Source organism: Triplophysa dalaica, chromosome 8 (assembly GCF_015846415.1).
Source record: "Triplophysa dalaica isolate WHDGS20190420 chromosome 8, ASM1584641v1, whole genome shotgun sequence".
NCBI lineage: Eukaryota > Metazoa > Chordata > Actinopteri > Cypriniformes > Nemacheilidae > Triplophysa > Triplophysa dalaica.
The window spans coordinates 22091696-22116625 of record NC_079549.1 but is presented as its reverse complement, the minus strand read 5'-3'; the positions used below and the strand labels follow the sequence as shown (position 1 = coordinate 22116625).

Genomic DNA, 24930 nt, shown 5'->3' with positions numbered 1-24930 from the left:
TGTTTGTGTAGATATGGTGTGTGTGTATGCGTGGCTCTGCGTTCATACACCGGGTTTGCGCTTGGTCAATCTCACCAGGTGATGGGCTGCTGGCAGGTGCCACCTCCCCAACTAACACCATCTCTCTTACTTCCTGCCAAGCTCTTAGCTTCCTGCCAGCAAACGGGATGTTGGCACACGTGCCCTATCTGTACTGTGCCACAGTCTGCCTACCACCCGCTGTATCAGTGGGCTTGTCTGTAAGCGACATCCAGTTGAATGGATGGTCAGTCCTTGTGATGTTTGTCTTAGACTCTGTTTACACCTGGTATTAAAGTCTTTCTGGGATCCAGACATGTTTGTAATGTGTTGTGATGGGTGTTAAGCAATAGTAAAGCACTGACTCGGTACATGTTACAATCACTGAAGGGTGTTTGGGTGGAAAACGTGGCAAAAAGCACAAGGTATGGCTTATAAGAAAACAAACCAAGTGTTTGTGAATGAAAGCGTGTTTTATTCATTCCTTTGTATGTGCAATGTGTTTTTGCAATATTGCATTAGGAAGGAAAATTATTTATTATTTATGTGTTCTTTTTTTGGGGTGAACTGTCTCTTTAAATGCAAAATAGTCTCTGGAACAGGCAGCAAGGCTAACCATCACACGTTTTATGGAGAACTTTCTCTTAGTCCTCTCTGCTCATTGTGGAGGACTCGCACACATAAACACAAACTGTCCCCTGGAGAGACAGAGTGAATTGACCTCTAAGAGGCCTGTCACAAGCAGACTGCAAACTCTATTTTTAGCTTTGCGCCTCTGGCTGCTTCCCGATTCATGCCTTAATTCCCTAAATATTCCTGTCATCGGATCTCTATGGAGAGGGCAGGATGCGTTAAAACGTCCAGATGTGATGCTGCTTGTCATAAATGATATTTTAGATGAGCTGGAGTCATTTGTAGATAAGGATGTATTTAGCCCTTGCGTGTGGGTTTGAAACCACATGACAGGCACAACTTCACGGTCTTCAGCGATTAAGACTCCTCTTCAAAACTAGTAAGCCTCTTATCTCCATATTTTGTGATTCGTTATTATTGGTCACCTTTTACGTTTTTTTTTGTCAGTTTGGCTAATATTTAGTATTAAGTATTTTAAATAGTTTTGAAACTTTGACAGCACAGTTTTTAATGAATACAATTCTTTTTTATCTCGAAATGTTTTTGTCTACTGGACAATCCAGTTGTATAAGATAGCAGTGTTTGAGAAGAACAGGTGGTTTCCAGACGCGGTTTGTTGGTCTCACATCCGCCATGTTCCCGAAACCAGACTGACCAACTAAACTGGTTAGACTAAGCTTTTTGTGGTCTTCTAGCTTGGACCAACTACCATGTTCCAAAACACGGTACACTGCTTAAATTGGATTTTCTTTGAGTCTAATGTAGTATTTTACCCCAATACTCCATGTGTGTGTGCAATTTCTTTATGTCCTCTTTGCTTAATGAGAATTCATATAGTTTGGACCCCGCACTTGTTGACCATAAACTCGGTTTTGAAACATAGCCTAGGCCTGGCTTCTTGAGAGTCTGCTGGTTCTGAGGGGTCTGTGAGAAAGATCTGGGGCAGGGTGGGACAGCTGAACTTTATCTGGACAGATGCGTATTTTTGGAGCTGATAAGGCTCTTCAAAGCGTCTTCTGTAATGTAAACATGCCTGATGAGCTTCGCTATGGTACACTGGCTAGAATCCGAATAGCGCAGATGGATTTTGCTGCATTACTGGAAGATTATTCTTGTTGCTGTTTGTGTTTTGTGGAAGCTCTGGAGTAATGCGATGTTCTCAGGTAGCTACCTCTACCCTTATTTTAATATATATGCCTTATCTATATACACTAGCTGTAATATATTCACGTATAAGGGGGTCACATGACCCAGCGTACAGAGAGAGACAGAGAGAAACAAATATTTTGTGTGTGTGTGTGTGTAAGTGTACTCGTGGCTCTGATGCCACACAGACAGACGGACGTTTCCTCATCTAGTCCATCAGGTTCTGGTGTCATCTTTCTGCCATCTGGCACCGCCAGCCAGTCTGCCCGTCCCACCACATCTCAATATCACACACACACTCTTCATAAACTTGAGCATACTTGTCGACTTGAGCATATCCTGATGTCTTTATCATTTGAAATGAAGCATTAAGAGTCGACTGTGTTCTTGACTAGGTCTGCCGCCATGTTCCCTTTTTAATGCTGGTGAACCTTGATTTGCATTTCTATTTCTAGGAACAAGGAAGTATTGGGCAAAATGCGACCATTTAGTCGCATTCTGGAGCCCTGCTCTAAGGTACATCCACACGAAGCCAGAGCTTTCCTTATCCGATCTTTTTCACAGTGTTGTCTCAGGAAATATCTGCGTACACACAGAACCGCTAACCGACTCCAAACGATGTAGCATACACAATTCTGCCACAGAGATGCACTTAAAACAAAGAAGAAGATTAGGAGCATGCGCATGAACTTTGCGTGCTTTGGTGATGACATCATCGTTTAAAAAAAATACGGATCTGCTGTACACACGAAAAACGCAAGGGTGGCGCTTTAAAGCGGCCCTAACACACAGGGTTTCTGCCAATCCCATTTTAATCTTTTGTACCTATAGAGTAGTATGGTATACATTGTATCTTCGAAAAGTATTTAGTTATTTGATCACATTTATAAAAGATAGATACAGCTGAACGATTAATTCTGCAATCAAACGGCGCATGTGGGGGGGAGAGGTAGGCTGAACTAAAGCAAATTGTCAAGAAAACACAGACTCAGTTTCACTCACCACATGAGGTTCATGTCCGGCATCTGTTAGCGCTGGGACAGCTCCATATATCAGTTTTAAATGATCTCCAAATCCAGCGTTATATCCACCGTTTTTTTAACATCCATCACCCAAACAAACACCTGAACTTCGCGAATGTATGCTCTCTCCTGCACACAAGTGACGTCTGCGCATGCTCCTTCTCCTGCTCTCCATTTTGCCGAATGGGCGTGCAGCGTTCTTTTCTGGGAGAATTGTCCAATAAGGGACAAAGAAAAATTGTTACAAAACAGTTTTATATGTTTGAAAAAAACTTGCACAGAAATTCTACATAATACGGCCAACTCGTTTCTGACAAGTTGAACATGTTAAGCATGAGAAGACAACACGTTTAACATTGAGAGAAGTCAGAATGCATGACACATCATTGCAACACCCCTTTGAGAGTTTTCCACTCTGGGACCCGGTTTCAAAAAATGGTGGTTTAGGCTCCCAAAACGGCAGATGTGGACGAAATGCTGATACACAATCTTTATATAAAAAGTAATTTTTCACCATCAACCTCTAATAAATGTATGTTCTAAACCATCTGACATTGGATTCTGTTAGCGATGCTCCATGTGTCTGATTAAAATGCCATGATGGTCCAACACTGCTTCTGTCTCATCCAAAGATTCCAAAAATAGAGCGCGCGTGCAGCGAGGCGAGGCCGTGAACGTGCAGCGGATGCACAAACGGCTTCGATCCTTTGTTTAATATCTCTTCCCTTTAATGCCCCTCTTTCTGCCTCCTCGACATTCTCTCAGGAAACAGCGGGAGATGCGTGGAAGCTTCCTTGTTTGGAGGGGACACCATGAATGTTTTATCTTTGCTCTGTGGCAGTATGTATGTATAAATGATGACTTGAGTCTGGATGGCTGAGAATAGAATCACAGAAACATTTGGTAAAAGAAAACACAGTTGGGTCAAGATCGGTGACTAGTCGGTTGTTAAAAAACTAGTTAAAGGAGTAGTTCACCTTTAAAAAGAAAGTTCCGTCGTCATGTTTGGCTTCATTTCTTCAAAATAACTTCTTTTGTTTTCTTTGGAAGGAAGAAAGTCATATAGGTTTGAAATGACAAAAGGATGTGTAAATTTTCATTTTGAAAGGGAACTACTCCTTTAACCATTGTGTTGGGAGAGATTGACTAAGTCATTTAGATTTTACTTTTTTTGTTATCTTTATTATTTCCCTTTGGAAAAAAAGGCACGTATGTTAGAGAGGGGCAGCTAGTCATTCATTGACCAAATTCTTCAGTTGTGAGGTCAAGCTGGTTTATATTTTTACATACTGGTTATCAGTTTTGCTATTTTAGTCGATGTGCATTTAAGCATGCTGAGGGATTTGAAATGTTTTTACATCCATTTCCTTTAAAGCAATTGACCTATCGGTAAGCCCCGGCCCCCTTTGCTTCTTTTGCTAACTAGGACAAGCGGCCGGAGTTCTTAATGTCTTTCAATGGCAGCTGTCAGTGTTAAAACCTTGTCCGAAGTTGGTTTTGGTCATTTTGGACATTTCGTTGCGCGTCAATAAAAAAATATAATTTTTCTAAACTTTTCACATTGTGTTAAACTTTCACAATCCTGTGTACAGACCTTAGCATTCTGTTCCCCTGTGCTCCGTCCCAAATTGGTCCAGTCGATGCTCAACCCAGCCCAATTCTACAGGGCTTCCTTAAGACCGATGCATCGACTTGTTGTTCAGGCAATCCACCTGCTGGTCGATTTGTAAATGTCGTTTTGCACATCTCTACTGGAGACTTGTGTTCCAGACACGCGCGGAGAGAAGTCAGTTCATTACTGCCTACCTGCTGTAGGTTCCTCCGGTTTCTCGCTCTTTAGGCCCAGCAGGCGTTCGGGAAGGTTCGTGTTGGGTTACAGGGGCAAGTAATCACAGCTGAATGAGACGGTTGCTGTGGTCTGACTTGTTTATCTGTCTCCTGCTCTACCAATGTGAACTCTTATCATAGCGATCAGCAGAAGAGAGGTCTCAACACGGGGATGTGTCCAAAACCGGAGAAATTCTTGTCTTTGCAGGCAACATGTGAAGGTGACATCATCACACGTCACATGACATCCTGTCTCCTAGTTATTTGCTCCCTCTATATACAGAACATGTTGTTTTAGAATACTTCAGTTTTATAGGCGGTTTTATATCAACAACATAAACAAAGGTTTCTCCGCATGTGCGCTTTTGTGGCCTGACTTAAGTTTCCGTACACATCAGCCGTAGATTATTTCTCTGAGGCCTTGTAGTTTTGTCAGGATAAAAAAGCCTTTTCCGTCGCTTAGGTGGTACCATAAGATACTTTTTGTACCTTTACAGGTATCCAGAACAAAATATAATGTTGATCCTTTTTGGGTACATAATTGTACCTATACATCTAAAGGTACAGTTAAATGTTTTGTACACCAGATACATAATAGGTACTTAGTTATGGCATCATATGGCAACTTTTGTAGAAAGTTGCATATTAACTCTCACAGCCCTTAACAATTCCTTTTGAAACAAACTGTTTAGACCTACATTAGCTTTCCTATTCAGATTGTCATAAAATTTAAACATTTTCCTGTTCGTTGATGAAAAGCTAACATATTAACATTGTCCGTATTGTGATGTGTACCGCGGCACTAGATGTGCATTCAGAAGAATGTTTAAAAGCGCAAATGAATAGATGCTTCTCCGCAACCGCGGCAAGAGGGACAAAGCCGGTTTGGATTGTATGTAGGCTAACTGTTCATTTCACTACAAGATCCATTACAGGCCCGCGCTCAACCGCGCCAACAAAAACGCATATCAATAATGTCTCTTATAAATATAAATAAAACGTCAACAGCTAAAAGGCTATAAACACCAATCCCTATCGCAATGGTCATTATTATTACACTGTCTACTTGATATTTGTCACAGTGTGTGATGTGCACTATCGGCGGTGGCATTTTAGCAGCACAATAGCACTTTACCATCGTGATGGTGTGGTTGTTAGGGAGACTGTAACAGCACTAATTAGACATAAAGGTTATAGTGTCTTCAAAGCCCTGTACGTTTTCTTTGTTGAAAAACTATTGAAATTACACACATCAGCTTTAACAGACAATGCATAGGGATACTCTCACTTAAAGGCAGAAAGCATCATAAGTTAAGGTGATAACTTTAGTCTGCTAGCACAGAAACCATGATCCCACCCTGGATGCCTTGTTAGACGAGAAGCTGTTGGAGGGCGCTACATCTAGAAACATGGCACATTCTCCGGTGAGAAAGCATTGCAGTACGAAGTGAATAACATAACTGAGGTAACGAACCGAAACAATTGTTTTACGTCGGAGTTTGATGTAGCAATTTGTCTCTTGTGTAACATGTCGCTGTGTAAAAGTTCCTCTTCGCCATTCTCCCTACATTGACACAGCGGACATGAGCGCGCTGATGATGTATGATGTCTGCGTGAACTGGGTGCGCAGTGAGATGCAAAATACGTTGGCTGAAAATATACACACAGAACCAGTCTCAACCAATGGCTCTCGTCAAAACGTTCAGCCAGAATGTTTTAGTTGGTCAAACGTTTTTTGGTCCGACGCCTTTCACAGACGATATATAAATATAAGAAAATATTTGACCGCTATACTTCTTGATTGCTATTAGGATGTGAAGAGATTTGCAACCAGCACGACAAAAATAGTTTCTGAACAACAGGATGCATTCTGCCTTTAACTTGATGTAATGTGAAGTGACATTCATAGTTTGATTGGCAAAAGTGTAAACATTGCAGCTTTTTATGACATCAAAGCAAATGCATTTAAGTTAATGCTGACATTAGGCTCGAAAAAGTTAGAAACCTTCATTTATAACTCAACAAATGAATTTCATGTTTGTTCGTTATGTTCGCCAATCCAGTGGAATATACAGTGGAAGTCTTCAAGAAACATGTTTACTGTTTTTTTTTCGTATCTCCGTCCGATGACCCTCGTGGGACAAGATCAAACTTTACCCTTTGACTGACTAAAGTAGGATGGTGCTGTCATTTATTTCAGACACCGCAAGGGTTTGTTGATAGAGTATCATGTGCATGTTTCACTGGAATGACATTTATCAGCTGCGTGATTGATAACTCACAGTTTCATGGAGATAAGTGTAGCTCTTATCTGAGCGCCTGTGTGTTTTGCATGAATAGATGATGTCACTCGGGACGTGTCACTCAATGAGATCCAGATATGCGATTTGGTCAAGATGTATGAAGGCAGATCGGTATTACAGAATGGATCATTTACTCACATTCATGTTATTACAAATCGCATTGTATGATGTTTCGTTCTTCTGTAGAGTACAAAAGAAGATCTTTTGAAGAATGTTGGTAACCAAACAACACTGGCCTCCATTGACTTCCAATGTATGGACACAAAACCACTGAAACATTTCTCAAAATATCTTCTTTTGTTTTCCACGGAACAACTTGTCATATACAGGTTCTTAACCACATTAGGGTGAATAAATGATGACAGAACTGTCCCTTTAATGTTACAAATCTACTGTATGTCAAACTTGACTAGTTTTGTTCAATAATGCCCTTGAACCTTGTACTTGTAATATGTTTTTATTAAGAGTATTTATAGCACATTGTTAATTCAATTAGAAAAGAAATCATAGGTTGTTGGAAGTTATCTTCTTATCTTATTCTTCTTCATTATATCAGTGTTGTAGCCAAACGACACCTATATAATTGTGAATAAACGAAATATAATTTCACACACGTATTATATTGTCTTAAGTTTTGAGCCTCCTGCAAATCCAGAATCTCGTAGAAAACACTGTTTTCCAACTTTGCGAGGACATTGGGAGAATTTTTTCTTCAACTGTTTTCAAAAGAAGGAGAAGTGTTGCCGACTCCTTTGTTCTGAAACATTCACTTTTCCTGTCACACAGCCTGTGAGAGTTCTGTGTATATTTCCCTTCAACCTTCATTCATCAGGGTCGATTTGTCACGTCTGTTTGTCAGTCGTGTGACTCGTGCAACAGTTTTTTTCCTGTATTTCACGGGAAAACAGCGGTGCAGATAGGAGCACAGACCGGGTGTCCGCAGAAGTAGTGTTGTGGCAGGTGCTGGGAATGAGAGACGACCTGCAGCGTTATCAGACGTATTTTGAATCCCTTCACATTTTTAGAGGCTGTTGTTTGCATTCTCTGCGGTATTCTGTGCAAGCTGACGGGTAAAACCTTCCTCTTTCAGGGGAACTGAGGATGCTGTTGTGTCGTGGAAACGACCCTGAGCTCTGTCACCTCTGGTGAGACTGTCTGACAGGAATGTCTAATGAATTAAACACTGCGAATCTTTGGAGGCTTTGAATTTCTTTAGTTCTGCTTCCTGTGTTTTGCATCTCACCTCTCACGTTTCCTCAAACTGATGCACTGTCTGTGTTTAGCATGTAGGTGTGCGACACAGTGGGATCAGTGGGTCAGGTGCATCTTAAACTCATTATTGTTCAAATCATTTCTGCAGTTTCACAGATTCTAAACTGTTAGGCACATGTCTGGGTCATGCATTTTGCGAAAAAGGATCTTTTGTTAATATGCCTGCTTTGAAATCGTATTATTTCAATGCTTTTTGAGCCGTTTGAGTATTGATTTTGTACTCATTAGTTATCATTCATTTCGCTTTCTCTGTTTTCATATATTATTTATTCCTTTGTATTCTTGGCTTTGATGTTGGTTTATTATAAAGGTTTTATGTGCCTTCTAGTGTCTAGCTGTCTTTCTCTCTTTCTCTTTTAAAGATCTGGGCTTTTTATATATTTTCTCAGACTTATCACAACGCTTATGTTTGCATGTCTTTTCACTGTAATTACAATAATAAAATTCCACAATAACGAGAATACCTGAACGTTTGTCACTATGGACCTTTTGTCAACGAAGCATCATATTTAAATAGACTGCGTTGTTTTAATAGATTAAACTGTTGTGTACCTTGGCGTCTATTATTCAGCTGATTAAAACATTCAATTGTCCAAAGGGTTTAAAAATGTGACATAAATAGTGTTTCTACATTAAGTGTTCACCTTTTGTTTTTCAAACGAAACTTCCTCTATACTTACTTGTAGTGACAGTTCACCCAAAAAATGTAATTCTGTTATTTCCTCACCCTCATGCCATTTCAAACCTGTTTGACTTTCTTTCTTCCTAGAACACAGTAGATATTTTGAAGAATGTACCCATTCACTTGCATCAGTTTTATTTCCCTACATTAGAAGTCTATGGGTGCCGGCGTTGTTCGGTTACCAGCTTTCTTCAAAATATCTTCTATTGTGTTCTGCGAAAGAACAGGTTTGAAATGAGGGGTGAGCTAATGTTGGCAGAATTAAAACAATTGTGTGAACTATTACTTTAAGGTCCATTTGTGTATGTTGGTTTGTGTATGTTGCGTCACTGACACGTCTACTTCTCTGTTGAATGTGTTTTTTTGTCTCTTACAGATTCCAGTAGAGACCAGCCACTGGAGCTTCTGAAGTCATCTGAATTCAACCACATTCCTGCTGGTAGGACTGAGTCTCACTAGCTGTGTGTTTGTGTATGTGCGTGTTATGGGCTTCCTTGCCGGCAGAGCCACAGGTCAAAGTTCATGGGGTCTCTGAATGAAATCTGATTGGATGCTTTGACACGGTAAAGCTGAAACAAGACATGACAGGGCGCTTGGTTCGAAAATATACCTCGGGTCTCCTGATAATGCTCGAAAATAGACTGCGAAATTGTGACTAAACAGTCTGATCAGTATGTTTCTGTCAGTTCATAGATATCCAGGATCCAACATTAAAATTGACTTTGCCTCATTAGGATCTTCAACTACATAAAACACAGTTTAAATTGAATTGCATAAATTTTAGTCTGAATTTAATCTATATCAGTTTTAATGGATGCTCAATTTTCTCAATTCACCTGCTGTGGCAAGTATAGCAAAAAAGTTCATATTGAACCCTTCATAAGTGTCTGTGGATGTGTGTGTAAAGTGGAATAGCAGTGGATACGCTGGCTAGCCACAGACACCTTGGTTAGGCCGATGTGGTTACCCTCTGCTCCTGCTTGAAGAGGCCGGCTGTGGCATCTGTGTACAGACACGGGCCAGCGAGCCACCCACAGGACGCCCTGCAGTTTTAGGAGTCTGCCATTGCGTTGAAGCTATAAACATGTTTATGTAGGTCTTTTTAGACCTTCTGTTTACAGATACACGGATGTTGGTGTTGTGCCTGTCTGATGGATGTGAAGGGTTTCTCTTTTCTCCAATAGATATTCTATTGCCCTTGACCAATTTTATTAGAGAGAATAAGGATGTTGAAAAAGAAAGGGAGACGGACCAAAGAGATTGGGAAGAAAGAGTAAATGGGAAATAAAAATTAAGGAGAGGAAAAAATAAATAAAGGACGAAACAAAAGGAAAAGGGGAAGTGTAAGGGGAAGAAAAGAGTAAATAAAGCATAGAAGGGAAGGAAAGGATGATGGAGAAAAAAGTTACAGTTATGAACAGTCTTAAAGAACAAAAATTAGACATTTGGTTTGTAAGTACGCATGCATGATATATTATCCCCCATATCAATATCGTTAAATAATTGTTTTTTTATGTCATTGGGCAGCCAATTATAAAATCGGCCGTATATTTTAATGTCAATAAATTACAAATAATTAAAATTGTTTTGTCTTGAGACCTGTTAGACATGAGACTATTGAGAACACTACGGGGTTGAACATCTGGCATGACCATCTATAACTTGTTTATTAAATACACATTATACTAGACAAGTTTATAAAATAATCTTTAAGTAGTGTAAAGTAGGCTGTGTACATCATTTAATTTAAGTTAAATGTTTTCTGTTTGTTTTCTGAAGTCAATGTTGTTAAATAGAAGCAGTTGTCGAAATTGTCTCTTTTGTTTCAAGCTCTGAAAAATGTATATTCATTTTGATATACTGTATATTAATCAATATGTGGGTTATCGGCTTCCATTGTTAAAGAATTATCAGTATCAGCCAAAATGTACATATTGGTGCATCCTTAATTCTGATTCTAATCTAAGCAGTTTGTGTACCCGATCATTGGTTTCCAAGTTTTTGTGATAAAGCCCTACCGTTTGGGTGCAGGTTTTGGTTCAGGTTCTCTCTAGGTTGGGTTCAGCTTAGGTTTAGGCTGTGTTAAGACTGGGGCTAAGCAGGAAACAGATGGTGCTGAAAGCTGTGTCTGGAGACCTGGTCACTGCCAACGGCTCCTCTTACCTTTCCATGTCTCTCTCTCTCTCTCTCTCTCTTCCCTGCTAAATGAGTATTGATTGGAAACACTCTCTCTGAGCATGGGCTGATGTTACTTTTTACTGTGTGTTTAATATTTCCATGTGGATATGGCACTCTTGAAGATTTTGGATTGTAGCAGTCTTATCCAGCCCTGGCATTTCCGAACTGTATGGACTGTAGTTATCTTCTCATTGGTCTTATGATGCTGTTATCTGAATACCACACATATTTCAAAGCACCAAATGCAGTTCATCCATTATTTAGCATTTTAAGACCATTAACTGTAAGATATCAGCCTGAATATTCTGGTTCTGTATATTTCACACATGTTTTGATTTGTACGCAAACCACTTTTTACACTGTAAAGGTCTTTGCACATACAGTCCGAAATGTTCGTATGCGTTTTTTCATATTTGGCTCTCGTTTCTATGGTGTATCTGAATTTTTAAAAATGTTCACTCAAAATGCTTGCTACGGATGCAAAAAACGCAGAAAATCGAACCCGGTCCGAATTTTTTTTGTGCATGTCAACATGTTTGTCTGCGTCTGCAGAGAGCTTGAATCATCACCGAGTGTGTGTTTTTCCTGCGGACTTTGGTGTCAAAGCTTCTGCGACACACACTCCGGTCAAGCAATGCCTACGGTATGACCTTTTCATGCATTCGCACGTGATTCACTCGCTCGTACACGCTCTTCCTCAGAGGAGGCTTGTGAAGCGCACTGGCTCTCTCAAACGTGCCGGGCAGATCTCCTGCTACGAGGGCGGAAAATGAATTGAAAATGAAGATGAGCTGTTGTCGACTTGTTAAACGCCCACACCTCCCTGCTCCAAACCAGCCTCCTCCGAAAAAGCATGCAAATGCATCTGCTCTTTATAGCAGCTATATGCAATATACTGTTGTTGGAAAGGAGATGGGAACATAAGAGAGAGAGAGGGGTGTTTAGTGTCGTGTGCCTCCTATCATTAAATGCATACTGGGTTTACTACTTATATACTGCTTTTTTTGGTTTGTCTAGAAATAATGATGAAAGTTTAGTTTAGTAGAAGGTTTAATGTAAAGTATACAGTGGTTTTGATTCACTAAATGCATGAATGTAAATGCAGTTCATGGAGGCAAACAAAACGTCGTCCATTGTATAAATTAAGACTAAGAGTTCTCAGTTTTGCACTTTTAACATTTTTGTAATGAAAGTGTGTGTGAGAATTGATGGCTGTCTGAAGGAGGCTGTGAGGATCTGATTCACACACGCGGGCCGATGAAGTTTATGAGGACAGATTTGTTTGAATATTAAGTAGCCTGACTGAGCGTGTGTCTCATTCAGAGGGAGGCAGTAAAACGTGTGTGTTTGTGCTTGTGATACACCCGTCTGCCAAAAGATATGTGTGTTGGTGATGGCATAGATATAGCGGGCAGTATATTGGATATTTGCCATATACAGCATGTGATTATTCACAGATGTTTGACTTTGATATAAAACTTCATTCAGGATGAATTTGTTCTAGTCTTTTCAATTCAAAACACAAAATGAAATCTTGAGCTTTACTTTAAAGGGGTCGTATGGTGCGAATAAGTGTTTTTCTGTGTCTTTGGTGTGTTATTAGTTGTCCATGTATGTATTAGGCATGTAAAATTGAAAAAGTTAAAGTGTGGGAACAAAAAGGGAGCGAATGCTCACCCAGACCTGCCTAAAACGCCACGTGTAACCACACCACCACAAATCTACTTCAGTTCGTGGTAGAATTTGACTAAGACCGCCCAAATGTATACGCAAGTAAGTCGAGTGAACCTGCTGTCAATACAATTTCTTTGGAACCTGATGTTCCAAATATGGTTAGAAGTGTTACATTTCCATCACATGCTTGCCGTATTCGACCAATCACTACGCACTGGTTAACTGGCCAATCATAGTACACCTCGTTTTTCTGAGCGATGAGTTTTGTAAAAAATCTGTGCGTTTCAGAGAGGCGGGGCAGAGGAGATACAAACATGCACGGTATGTGGAAAATACAGCGTTCTTGAGCCTTAAATATAAAACAAACGATAATAATTGTTTTAGCCGTATCATATGACCCCTTTAATGTTATAAGTCTTGTATCAAACATTTGGAATCTAATTGGCTACAATTGCCTTTTATAAGCAAAAAATAATTAGTTGCATAAATAAGTTATAAATAAATAATACTGTCAGAATATTAATATTTTACATGGCTGTATCGTGCACAGGCCTGCTGCCCACAGCAGCCGAATTACCATGCATGCGAAATCTTTTCCTTGACTTTTTGGCTGTCCAGCGGTGTTGATGTGTGTGTCTGTTTTGGGTTCTGGCCCTACGGCGATGAGCTTAGAGAGGCCGCCTGGTGCTGCCAGAGTCTTGTTATATCACAGAGCGGCCTCTTTATTTAGAGGTCTGAATTATAGATGAGATCTTAAGTGCCAGAGAGAGATGCAGCATCTCACTTACATGCCGGGTTCAGACTTCAACTTAATTTAACTTAATTCAGGCCGGCGCAGATCTCTAATTAGAACAGAGATTCTGTTGTGTGCGTCTGCTGGATGAGGACCACGGCTCAAGATAACTCAGCCATGACATCCATGACAAAGGGATGCTAATAAAATGTTCACTTTGTTTGAATTAAGCAAAGCATTTTGAAAGGATAATGTGTTTTAGGGTCACCTTGTTTCCGCTGTGGAGGCAGTTTTTGTATGGCTGATAGATTCATTTGGCTTATGATGCATTTCCATCTCTCTCAGAAGAAAAGGGTCATTTCATCGCTCCTTACTGCGCTCTCTCTCTCTCTCTCACACTCTCTCCAGGGCTGGCTAAGCTCCAGTGGCCCTGGAGACTGACCAGGTCTGTACAGTGAACTGATATGCACTGTTGAAGCTGAGGGGGCGGGGCTGTCGGAGGTCGAGGGCGGGGCTTTATCAGGTCCCTGAAATCCATGCTCCCTTGTACAACAAATCATCTTACAGTTTGAGTGCATACTATGACACATATATTGCATAAGCGATTACTTTCCGTATGCTGATTCAACATCATAAAATGCATTTGACTGTTTTGCTTACACTAGTTGAAACTATTTATGATGAGACTTGTGATCAATTGTAAACTTGTAAAGCAGAGATGAGATTACACCCCTTTGTAAATCATGATATAGTTGTTTTAACTAAATTTATTGACAAATGGTTTATGCTTTACATAACCAAGTTTCAATATCTTTGTTTGGATTAAATTTAATGAATGTTATACTTCACAAGTGAAGGGTCCTTTTTTGGAACCTAATACATGCAAGCCAAAATTCCTGATCTTTCCTGACACGTGCTTTGTCACTCCATGTTTTTGGTTGCTCTCATGTTGTTAGTGCTCACAAATACTTGCACAAATATACATATTATTAACACATTTCCGTCATCGCAGAGAATATACCGTCACAGCGCCCAGCCCCGTTACAAACTCACAATTAACAGTTGCTATCTGGATTGTGTGGAGAGGTAAATGAGAGGTTTTTAGAGGAAGTCACCCGTGTACAGTACATGAGTTTTTGGAGGCAGAATTCTGGCTGGTCCAGGTGCCAGTCCTCACAGATGGTCACCAGGCCTCCCGCCTGCTCCTCTGAATGTGGCACCCTGTCCACCCGCCTTGGCATCCGTGCCCAGGTCAGAGCTGCCAAGCGAAGCGGCCAGGAGACAGGAGACGGCTATTCTGTCAGGACCGTAGTGCATCGAATGGCATTTTAAACACATCCCATTCATACCGTACATATGTTCTTATGCACACACGTAGTGACATGTTACAGTTTGAAGAAAGGCTGTGAGATTGTGATTGAGAAATCTGACGTACTCTATGACCCGTAATTCATAACTTTGGTCAAAATGAAATTTGCCTTTATACGCTTTTTCACTTCCAAAACATATTTCAAAGTAAAACAATGTCTGGCGAAGAATGGTATTTGGTTAATCAGTAAATTATGAGTCGCTCACATTATGCATTATAAAGTAAATATGTGACCCTGGATCACAAAACCAGTCTTAAGTAACACGGGAGCATTTTTAGTAAAAGACAAAAATACATTGTATGGGTCAAAATTATTATTATTATATTTTTATTTCTCAAAAAATCATTAGGATATTAAGTTAAGATCCATGAAGATATTTTGTAAATGTCCTACCTTAAATATATAAATACCTTTGTGAGTGGATGGCCTGACACAGTGGCGCTGATTAACAACTTCAAAGGGGATATTCTCAATATTTGGATTTATTTGCACTCTCAGTTTCCTGCGTTTTAAACAGTTGTATCTCAGCCAGATCTTGTCATATTCTAACAACTCATACATCAATAGAAATCTTATTTATTCAGGTTTCAGATTATGTAAACATTTCGAAAAATTCCCCTTTTAGACTGGTTTTGTTGTCCAGGGTCACATATGGATTCATTTTAATTTGTCCAATTCTGTTTATTTGTCAACTCGTACTTTTGACAGTTTTTGACACGTTTTGGTTCCTCCAGTGGTTTCTCTCGAATTTCTCAGTTAACAAGCGAGTTGAAATTACACTTTAAGATGAAATGGATCACACATAATCTTTACTATATATAAGGTCGAGTCATTTGCTCTGTTGCTGTCCAGAGCTCGTTCACGCATGTTATGTACGATAAAACAGGATAGGATCAACACATTAGACACCAGCAGCGCAGTTAATAGCAGTGGAATGGATATTTTACAGGAATCAGTGTGGCCTGCTGTACTATGTGCCTCCCCACCAACATGTGTTTTAAAACCAGCCGTCATTTCCTCATATCCAGACAGACTTTTGATTTCCGCTAGAGTGGACGACGTTTTAACCCAATTTATTCGCCTCCGTCTTATTCTTGAAGAGCATTAGCTGCACCCTGTAAATGGGACGGGCGGCGTTTTATAGGCGTCTGAATTTTGTATGGGTGAATGGGGGGGAGGGAGTGTCGTGTCTAGACTGTGTGCCATACAGCAGGATGGTTGGCTTTTATTTTCCATTTGGGCATTTGGTTATTGTAGCAAATTGAGTCTTTAATACTTCAGCGTGATTGCAATTTAGGATGTAGCTTCTTTGAATGTGAGCTCGGTCCATGATGAAATAAAGGTGGATTGTAAAGACAAGTGCGCTTTTGGAAAATAAAAGACAAGAATGAGGTCCTTATTTCTGTTGTTGTAGTTGTTTTGGAGGAATATCGAAGAGAGAAAAATGAAAATAAAAATCAAATAACAATGAAAAGACAGCTAATGTACATTATTTTATTTGATGCTAATGGGCTTTTAATCATATTTTGGTATTTACATTCTATACATTAACTAAAAATATTGAAGAAAGTCTAGGGCAGCAAGATAAATCGTGGTTAGGAATAAAAGTAGTTTAATACATCATGATGTTATGAAAAGTCAAAGTTTTAGGTTAAAAAATGTATATATTTAGATCTTTTTAAATGACATTGTCCAATTATTTTTTTTACTTCTGCGTCAGAAAACCACAGCCGTATACTTTTCGATTGTTTTGACTTAAGTTCACTGAGATAATGTGTTGGTTATAAAAGTTTTAAATACATTTTAATATAAAAAATATATCATATTGCATTTTTCAAAATGAAACCGCCTTAATATTCAATGCATGTTTGTTTATTGAATATTTTGGCTTTTTCAATCATACGTCCATCTATCAATAAGATTACAGTTATCTAATCAAAATGTAACACATTATACCTAGTTAATCATCTTAATTTCTCATTATCAAGATTTGTTAATATTAGAAAAACTGAAGTGTTTTTAGGCCCGCTGGGTTTGTGACCGAACACAGTAGACATCACTTCACCTCCAGTAGCTTTCATGGCACCACACACGTCATTAACTCCTCTTAATATTAAAGGCTTATTTCGTCTGCCTTTTATAAAAGCCTCAACGCATGTACCCTGTGCATTATTAATGCACCGCTCATATAGGCAGAAGGTAGTGTGTACGATACATCTAACATTGGTCTACTTCACCACCATCATGTCTTAACAGCTTATGAAGAGAGGAAGGATGGGTGGATCTGAACTGCTCCAAAACCTCAGATCAAACCCGGTCAGGCCAGGCCGAGAGTCTGCAGGGGTCTGGAGCTTTGCCTCTCCGCTCTCGAGTTGGAGTGCTAATGGACCAGCACACCCACTCTCTCAGCACGAGGAGGAGGTAGAGAGATGGTGATGAGCCTGAGGGGTTGAGTAAATATGAATGAGATCTTTCCTCCTACGTGCTCTTGGCAGCAGAAGCCATTGATGTTGTTTTGACACACGGGTGTGAGAGAACAAAAGAATGAGGGTTGAGTACACACTAGGAGTAAACTGCAGAGGGGTCAGTCTCTTCGAAAGCACCTCGTGATAGATTTGACCATGACCAGGTGTGATCGGACGGGGTTTGGCAGTGAGGATGACCCGAGTTCAAAGGTCAGAAGTTAATGAGGACTTGGGGCAGAAATGTTCCAGAAATGTAAATCATGAGGTCATTGAATGGCGCAGTAATGAGTCGCTCTCTTTTTACAGACCTTGTATTCAGATTATTCAGATGGGGAATTTGTACATAATTGGAGACAAAAAGGTTATTTAAATTAAAAAAATTGAAACGTTGCCCAAGAAATTAAGTAAAATAAGTTTAAGGAACTAGAATTATAATAATAAACAATAACTAAAATAAAGTAAAAATAAATTAATCTTATATTGCAATTTAAAAAATAAATAAATTATAAAAAGACAAAAGCATTTAACAAAAATAAATAATAAATGACAAAAGCATTTAACAAAACTGCTAAACATGAAAATTAAAAGCTTAAAATAAAAACTTATTTAAAATATTAATGTGTCCAAATATGAATATTAATAAACTTTTTTATTAATATTTGTATTTTAATATTAAAATTTGAATACACCTAAAACAAAATTATAATACATTTGGAACACAAATGACATGCAGGCTTGCTTTGTATAGGGTAGAAGTTTGTTTTAAGGTTTATAAGTGCGATCTTGTCAAATGTATTGCATTGAACCTAATGGGTAGTTGTGCAGTTTGCGAGATGCAGTTCCTGACATCAAGACCTCATGTCGATCCATCTTCTTCTGCATTTGTGTGCATATTTATGCTCGTTGGCCTGAGCAGCGTTGCAAAAGAAGAGATCAGGGCTGTTTAAAATAGCAATTAGCCTCAATAATCCAATACAAACTTTGCATGAAGAGCTGTTATTATCTTGTTTGTGGAAAGGAAAGTAAATTTTGGAAGCTTCCCAGCTTAGTGCCTTGAATCTCTGCCCTCTCTTTGTTAAACATTCACTCTGTTATTTCTGTGTGTTTTCAAAAACTGTCGATGTAAGATTTGGACACTTGAATAAATTTGTTTCTCATGATCTCTAAAATGTTTTATTTTGAAGTTTTGGCCTTAAATGCTTGAAATTGTTGAATAAACTGTGCCTGCAATGTTTTATTTGATTTATTTGTCAAACTATTTTTGAAAAGGGTGAGTTGGATCGGAAAGTGAAGGAAAAGCGCCTTGTGCCCTGCATGCCTGGAAACTTTAATACTGTTAAAAAAGTTGGTTGTGAAAATGTGAACTGCATTTACATTTGGCATATACTTCTATCCAAAGCAATGTACAGTTCATTTTAGGTCGTTTTTTTAGTGTTGAGTGAATTAGACCTTGAGAGTCTAAAGAAGCTAATTTTGCCCACTAGATATATTTAATTTGTTTTTTATTTTGTTTAAAAAAAATTGTATTAAAAAACGTATTTAAATGCTGGTAATAGAGTATTTAAGTATAAAGTATTTAAAGCAAGCAATGAATAAATAAATAGGCGTGCCTTTAAGCTTGGACTGGTAAAAAAGTTCAAATTGTTTGACATATATTGTGCAAAATATTTCTTGGCTTAATGCTCATTTTATTCAAAGCTATCCAGCATTCATTCTCGCGTCATTACACCAGCGTTTCTTCTGGAGTTTGCTGGAAACATTATTAATGTTGCCATTTAAAACAGATGGGAGAGCTGTAAGTCACGTGTCGTATTAAAACGAAACACTGCTACATCTATCTCAGAATCTCAGAGCCGCACAAGTCTGCAGCCGGACAGATGCACACTCACACACACACACACAGGCAGGATTATAAATAGCTTAAATCAATAATACATGACACCATATTTCACATATTTGGAGTTGGGTTTTAGTGCCCTGAGGGGGAAAAAGGATGAAAATATCGTTCTTGCAGTCTCTTTCTTTATTTCAGGTCTGCCGTTTCCCCCGAGGAAAGCGAGGCTCCTTGTTTATACTGTAGCATCCATCTTTTATTTATGTTTCTCATCTGTTTGGCTGGCTGCAGATTTTCTTCATTCAGAGTTGATCATTAGAGGAACTGCATTATTTACCACACCGGCCCCACGCTGTTAAAGAAGGAGAGAGATGGTGTCCTATATCCAAAAGCCTGTTTTAGCATATTAAAGTGGGAAAGCGACAGTATCTTTACTTCCCATACACTGCTGAGGGAGACAACTTGTTTACTTTGCATGCTTTCTTGTTTATTATTTATATGTACGTTATTTAAAGGGAAGTTTCACCCAAAAATACAAATTCTTTCATTCTTTTTTGTTATTTCAACCCTGTGTTTCTTTCTGCAGCAGAACACAATAAAAGGTATTTTGACGAATGTTGAGACATTTCTCAAAATATCTTCTTCTGTGTTCCACAGAGGAAAGAGTCAAAGAGTGTTTTTGAATGACGTGAGGGTGAATATTTGTCATGAACATTTATGACACATAAATGAATGAACATTTTTGTTATCGTAGGTAGCTGACCTCTCCATCCACAGAACATTGTCCTGTAGTGGAATCCCGGCAACATTTCCGTCCACCTCCGCACATCCTGAATCACACGCGTTACAATTTTTCCTTTTTCTTTCCTTCCAAATCTTTTCTATTTCAGCGGCGTTTATAAGAGCAGACCTGTTGTTTAAACTAAAATAGCCCGGGCAGGATGGATTCTGTATCCGGGTGCATTCCGAGAATTTAAAGCTGTCATGGAAAAGGCCTTCCCATGATACATAAAGAGGTGGTAGTTTGCATGAGATGTGCCTCGGTTTTTGCCAGCCCTCCAGGTGTTTTTTAACGGACACCTTTGTTGTTGATCAAAGCACCTGAACGTACATCCTGAACGCTGGTAGAGCACTTGACTCAGTCTCTTGATCACTTGATGTTTAGAGACGGTCTATTTCTGTCCGAGGCGGGGCGTTTATGAGTGTTATCTGTGGATCTGAATGTGTTGGGGACGTGTTGTCATCATGCCAGTCAGTTGTTTGCCGTTTTCTAAGGAACCTAGTGTATGTATAGATAAGAAAATAGATATATTTAACATAGAAATCATTTTCACTTGAATTTGATCCAAACAGTTGCAAAAAGCATCTATATTGGGGTGTTCGCTGCAGCTGTGATATAAAATTACTCACACCCTGATGTAAGAGTTTGCTCATGCCGCCCATCTTCATTTTACTCCAAACTTCCTGTTTACAGAACTAAATTCGGTCTCTGTAGTGTACAGAATGATCGTAAGAGTATCTGTTGATTACATTTCATCTTTTGTGCGATAAGATTTGTTTGAGCGTGCGCTTGTTTATATGAGAGTTGGGATTGTGTTCTCTCTATTTTGGACCGAACAGAGTTCGAATGCTCGAAGGCTCTTCGTAAAAGATCCAGCAGCGCACGGTTTGGGTGTTGGCCGTGTGGTATTGTTTGCTCGTATGAAAGAGATCTGTAGGATAAATATTTCAGCTGGCGCTCTCGCTCCCTTTCTGCGCTTGTATCTGAACACGCTGCGTATTGATTAACATTGAGCTCAAGTAAATGTGCCATCGATTTTCTGCTTTGTTAAGCGTCAGGCTTTACCAACGTGACCCGTCAGCTCCGGCCGTGCCGTAAAGATGGACCTCCGCTTCACCTCAGCGGACCTCTGATGGCTCCGCCCACAGAGCATATCACAGATCTTCATGCAGTTGTAGACAAACCCTTCAGAATTAAAGTGTCTGCTATAGCATTTCATCCTTGATTTCATGGATGGGAGTGTGGGGTGTCACGGGATATCCCAGATTGGAGCTTGCTTTTCAGAATCCTAAAGATGCTTCATGCATCACAGCCTTAATGATTTTTGTTTGTGATTTCTCTGAAGCGGCTAGCTCAGGGATCTGCTCTCACATTTTTGTTTCAAGGAGCATCTAAAGGAACATTTTATTCATTTTTAGACAAGCATGCTGCATAATGCGTGTTATGTAAATCCATAAAAATAAATCTGGATTAAGATTTACTACATAATTAAAGAACGTTAGATTTATTTAATACAGAAGTAAATTGGAGACCTTCTGTTGATTTTTCGACTTTAATATCTGATGTTAAAGCTGAAGTCCTTAAGTTTTGACTCTATAATCCATTCTCTGTTTGTAACATAAAATTGGAGGTTACTTTGTGTTTACTGTATCTTTATCTGATGACATCAAACTGGTATTTCCCACCAAATTGTACCCAACAGCTGGGGTAAAATGAACATAATGATTTTTATGTTCTAGATTTTTATGCTCAATAACTGAGATTTATATATTACTGAAAAAGGATATGAATTGCTTCTGTATTTTTTTGGATCTTCTTATGTCTGACAGAAAGTCAGAAACAATAACGTTAATACAGTAATACAGTATAAATAATGTAGATATATATGTGTACATTTATACAAATAACATACAATACATTCATATAGATTAAGAACAAAAACACCAGGCAAGCATAGCTATACACAAAAATAAAGCAATAAATAATACTTATAATAATAAATGGATTGCTTCTAGGTTCGTTTATTGTGATTTATTCACCTCAATTTATAAATATATATATAAATCTATAGCACAAAGTATAAGAACATTATTTAATGTAGTTCATTTAAACGGAACTCACTTGGGAAGCTATATGTGCCGTAATCATTTTCGGCTGTAGTAAGTTTTATGCTCAAGCACCCTGTTGCTCTTCAACTTTCTTACTTTTATTAATTAGAATAAGAAATGACTAATCATGGGTTTTGTTTTCTTCTCAAAAATGGAGGCCAGAGACTTCTAGATTAATTAGACGACAGATGAACAAGGGCTGGGGCTTGTGAAACTCATGCCAAACTTATTATTATGTTATTGCATTAACACTCCAAACCCCTCTGCTGTGTGTGTGTGCGTGCACGTACAGTACTCTTGTTTTTCTCATGTTTATCGTGATCGCAAATGAAATAGCTTAATGTTTTTAAGAATTATGAGCTTAGTGATTCAGCAAAACAATGTGCTGAGATGATGGATGGCTGAACGCAGGGGTTTGAGTTCACGAGCATTAGGATATTCCTGTCCGATAAGTCAATTAATCAATGAAATGAACAACTCAAGAGAAGCCGTAAATGAGCTGTACAGCTGAACTCCCATAGGGCCGGATGAGAACGAGATGTTAAATGTATGGTCATATGAGACGTGTGTTTGTTCACACTTTTTATTACACCATCCTGCTGCCATTATTTGAAGTTATTATTTCTTTAAAGGGACAGTTCACCCAGATACCACAATTCTGTCATTATGAATAAAGTAACTTATAAATATTTTTAGGTGTTTCTATCATTAACCTTAATGTTTATGATTGGCACCACTATAGAAGTCATCATTGTTATTTTAATTAAAATCTCTGGGGCAGCACTATACTTCCAGTAATTTTGAGAAGAGCAATCCACTATTTTTGCCATTCTTTTTTGTATTAAATGAATATGTAGTGCTATAAATAATATTCTGATTACAATTCTATAGGAAATTTTATTGTGTGTGTATTATTATGTATAATTATTATATAAATACACACACACCCACATATATCATATAAATACATAACACACACATACAGTATACGACCCTGGACTACAGTCATAAGGGTCTGAAATTGAGATTTATACATCATCTGAATAAACAAATAAGCTTTCCATGGACGTAATGTTTGTTTGGCTGAGATACAACTATTTTGAAAACTGGAATCTGAGGTTGCAAAAACATCTTGTCCATCAGAGGAGCCGTAGCAGGCCGCTAGTAAAAAGAAACGGGTTTTAACGCTCGAAATAGGCTTACCGCTGTAATGACATTGTGGAGAGTAGATGAATCTGAAAGTAAACATTCTAAGCTTTACACAGATACCAAACGTGAGTAGGTGATTCTGAATGAGCGGGCAGCAGCGTGCCATGTTTGTTGGCATGTTTTTGGTCATTTTTGTTACCATTTTTGCTGCATCGGCTCAATGGAATACAATTTTGATGTGTTTACGGTATAAAATTTTCCGAATATTTTCATGGAAGATGGTCAATTTTGGTAATTTTTAATTTGATTTTATTAATGTAGCGCTTTTCACGATGTGGATTTTTCTAAAGCAGCTTTAAAGGAGAAAAACAGAAAAACACAGAAAATGTAAAACACAGCACAGTGCGTGGTGTTTATAGAACAAGCAAGGTCATTCTAGTAATTAATATTTTTCAAATGCAATCTCCCGGTGAGTAAGCAAGCCAACAATGCCCTGTGGCGAGGAACCCAAACTCCAATGATAAATTGATGGAGAAAAAAAATCTTGGGAGAAACCAGTCTCCGCTGGGAGGGTCAGATCTCCTCTGACGTGTCACAGCTGCACTCAGTTACTTTGATTAAAAGTCACTAAGTAAATGTTTATGAAGAATAGGGGGGGTTTAATAGTTGTTATTTAGGAAGTTTCATTTGTTGGAACTGTTTGGGTCTAATTTGTCTTTTCTTTTCTTTTTTTCTTGTGCTACTTATGACTGGTTTTGTGGTTCAGGACATATAATATATAAACACACACATTATTTATGGAATCGATTAATCGTGATTAATCGATTTGACAGCATCATTTGAAAGATATTTACTTTATTTCCCATGTCTCTACTCCTTAAATACATTTTCTGTAAAACTGCTGTGCAACAATGCAACATTTAGAAAGTGCAATAGAAATCAATTTAAAGGGAATAAAACATTATATTGAGCGGCCCTTTCTTGTTCATTTCGCAAACCTTCTTTGCCTGCTTTGTTTATTCCCTCGTGAAGATGCTCGTCTCACTGTTTCTTGCTTCTGGTCAATTGTTGTCATGTTGTGATTCATGTCTAAGCTGCTCAGTTTGGTTTGGGATTCAAACATCTCAATTGAAGATCGCACATGAATGGGGAAAAATACCGCTGAAAAAGGGGGCGGCCACTGTTGCGCTCTCTGTAAACACCGGTGAAGTGCACTAAAGAGAGAGAGAGAGAGAGAGAGAGAGAATCCTGGATTTACTGTGAATCTGCTTCATGTTCCAGGAAACCACAGCAGTGCACATAAACACTCAGCATGCCTGCAACGGTCCTGTGATGTCATCGGCCGAGGGGAGGGGAGCGAGAAACGGGGAGGGGCGAGAGGTGAGGGAGAGAGAGAGAGAGAGAGAGATACAGATACAGCCTGAGGGAAGAGAGTCAGAGAGAGAAACAGGGAATGTGAGAGACCGAGAGCGCGGCAGTCAGTGCTGTTTCATGCACTGAAACAGCACAGAGAGCGTGTGTTTCTCCTCCGCCAGAGTCTGAGTAAACCCTTCGGCACGGTGTCCGCCTGTCTCCCTGTTCTGGACCCGAGGGGCTGATGGGTAAGCACTGTTTCTGTACAGGGTGTTCGGAGTGTGTGTTAGGGAGGTTGCGTGGGTGGACGGGTGTATGGAGGCTTTATTGCGTGGTGCTGAGATATGCAAACACTCGTGTTTGTGTGTGTGTGTACATGCAT

General features: G+C 39.0%; 1 protein-coding gene across 4 annotated transcripts in view; it reads left to right on the top strand.

Moving 5' to 3' along the window:
• The window catches only part of hdac4 (histone deacetylase 4), a 155441-nt gene that overhangs the window by 50908 nt on the left and 79603 nt on the right, over positions 1-24930 (top strand). For 3 of the 4 annotated variants that reach the window (XM_056754256.1, XM_056754255.1, XM_056754258.1), the window contains one exon: positions 9280-9342. In XM_056754256.1, coding sequence (XP_056610234.1) covers positions 9280-9342 — 63 coding nt within the window. Of the gene's footprint in view, positions 1-9279; positions 9343-24644; positions 24797-24930 lie in introns of those variants that run through there. The other variant, XM_056754257.1, reaches the window with a different exon arrangement.